The 2,323-nt window shown below is 46.5% G+C and overlaps 1 protein-coding gene across 1 annotated transcript; it reads right to left on the reverse strand.

Annotated features, from left to right (window-relative positions):
• Nucleotides 1-286: 286 nt before the first annotated feature.
• On the reverse strand, nt 287-1,592 carry LOC147462500 (protein TIFY 6a-like). Its single transcript, XM_086526370.1, has 4 exons — nt 1,271-1,592; nt 832-1,180; nt 600-657; nt 287-509 (listed from the first exon to the last, which is right to left on the reverse strand). Exons 1-4 carry the CDS (start codon nt 1,358-1,360, stop codon nt 374-376), a joined length of 633 nt encoding a protein of 210 aa, XP_086382496.1. The 5' UTR covers nt 1,361-1,592; the 3' UTR covers nt 287-373.
• Nucleotides 1,593-2,323: the final 731 nt, after the last annotated feature.

Raw genomic sequence — 2,323 nt, forward strand, 5'->3', positions numbered from 1 at the left:
GTGATACGTAGAAAGGTTATACACCAATGAGCTTTGGGCTTAGAAACTCTCAACCCAAATATCACCTTATAAATACCATGTGTGTCATGGTAAGAGCATATTTGGGCCAACTATTAACACACATAATAGCTTAGCATTTAACATGGAGCAAACAATTCCTTTAGGCCTTCATTACTTTCCCCTCCTGCTTGTCAAAATGGGCAAAGTTGCGAAAAGACTTGCTAACCGTGCATTGCGTGACTAATGCCTTATTATGTAACTTTGCCTGAAAGCAAATACCAGCAAATGTGTTCGAAAGAATGAGATAAAGTTTATTACGGTCTAGCGGTTGATACAAGGTGAATTTCTTTCATAAGGGAGACATGCTACATAGCTAGTGGCTATCTGTGTGTTGCAGCTTGAGCCTCTTTACTAAGCAGGAATCTGGTCGCGAGGCAGTTTTTTCCTCGTTGCCGCTTTCGCCTTCTGTTGCAGCTATTTCGACAGGAGCTTTCAACATTGCCTCCACTCTGCTTGTCAAATACAACCTCACACCCGTAAGTTTCACGTCCAACAGGCACGAATTGAAGAATATGAGATGTTCTCGTGAAATTACGTACCTGTCTTTTCGCTTCTCCAAAAATCGGGCAAGTGATGCCTTCCGTGCAAAGGGAAGCTCTGCAAAAGAAACATCCATGAGTTATGAGAGAGAGAGAGAGAGAGAGAGCCACGTGGTCTATCTGACAGCTCAATTGGAGCAAGCGCGCTACACACACACACACACACACACACACAGACAGAGAGAGAGAGAGAGAGAGAGAGAGAGAGAGAGAGAGAGAGAGAGGTATGTACCCGCTTGTGAGCGCTTGACTGGAGCTGGCCGGGTACAGAATACCGGTTGGGCCCTGCCAATTTGGGGCTTGCTACCACTGCAGCTAGTAGTGACAGCACGATCCGAGGGTACAGCTAGCAGTTGGGCTTGCCCTGCTTTATGTTGCTCTTCATATGCACCAGCTATGCCGAACACAGCTTGTGCGGTAGTCGAGCTTACTGTTGTAAGCCGTGGCCTGGCTGCCCTTACATTAATTATGGCACGCGACCTGTCCTCGTCGACGTTACAGGTTACAGGCGCGGTTGCAGCTGCATCTGCGCCCGTGCTGCGACTGGAGGCAGGCGCTAGCAGCAGCATGATCGCCTTGGCCTGTCAATATATTATAATACGAATCAGCTAAGCCATATCTTTAAAACCATAGAATTAATTAGATCGAGTATAAGAATTTGGGAAATTTACCTTGTCATGGGGAACTTGCTGGAAGGTGTTCACGGTGCCCTTATAGAAAATGGTGAGGGCCGGCTGATCTGTTTCGGCTCCCATGATCATGATGATACTGCGCCTCTGCTGTGGCTGCTTGGTGTTATAAAGAATTCTGATCGAGGGATCTCTGATGATCAGCTGCTGCCAGCTGCGAATATGGCGGCCAACACTCTACTTTCGATTGAAGCTCTAATAAATGTATTCAGCGCAGAACAGGCTCAACCACCTCCATCTGCTGGCTGCCTTTTGAAGCCATGCTATGCTGCCCACTGCCGCCCAGTGCCAGGCTGCCTGCATCTTGGTCGTCATGGAAAACGTGCGGCCAGGCTTAGCAAGTTAGCACCCTCACTTTTTGTGAAGAGAATCCTCGACTATAACATGTGAATGGATGGCCCCCACCTCGCGGTCAAATCGTTGTGAAACGTGCCAATTCGAACTCCGGCCAACTTCCAAGCATGTGCCTTCCATGCTTGACCAATGTGCTTCACTCCTGCCGCACATTCACGTGTTTCATTGTTCAACCTGGACTCTGGAGTCTGGAGCCTTGACAACTTCACAAGACTCACACACAAGTTGGGCAGTGCGCCTCGTTGGGTGATTTGACTTTTTTCAAATCGGCCATTCAAAATCCGGGCAAATACCTCGAGATTTATTCCCGGTTGTCTCCCTTTAAACAAAACCCAGAACAATAGTTTTCCAAGAAATGCTCAACATTATTTGGGTCACAAATTTAAAAATTGAAAGTGCGCATGGATTTTGGCCCCGGGCAGTGTTCGATAATAATCAATTTCACAAAATACAAAGAGTAGATCCAAAGAGGAAATTTTGTAAAATATCAGGTAATTTTTCCAATTCAACCCTATTTTCTAAAATTTTCTAAGAGGATTTTCTCCTTCTTCCCCTCCCTTCAACCGGTTGATTTGGTTTTTCAACCGGCTCAAGGCTAAGCTGAGGCACACTTTTCCCAAACACTAAACTTGGGCCATCTAATTGCAGCCCCAAACTTACAATAGTTGCCCTTTGGTGGTG

The sequence above is a fragment of the Adiantum capillus-veneris genome, chromosome 2 (assembly GCF_014529385.1).
Source record: "Adiantum capillus-veneris isolate H3 chromosome 2, ASM1452938v2, whole genome shotgun sequence".
Lineage (NCBI taxonomy): Eukaryota > Viridiplantae > Streptophyta > Polypodiopsida > Polypodiales > Pteridaceae > Adiantum > Adiantum capillus-veneris.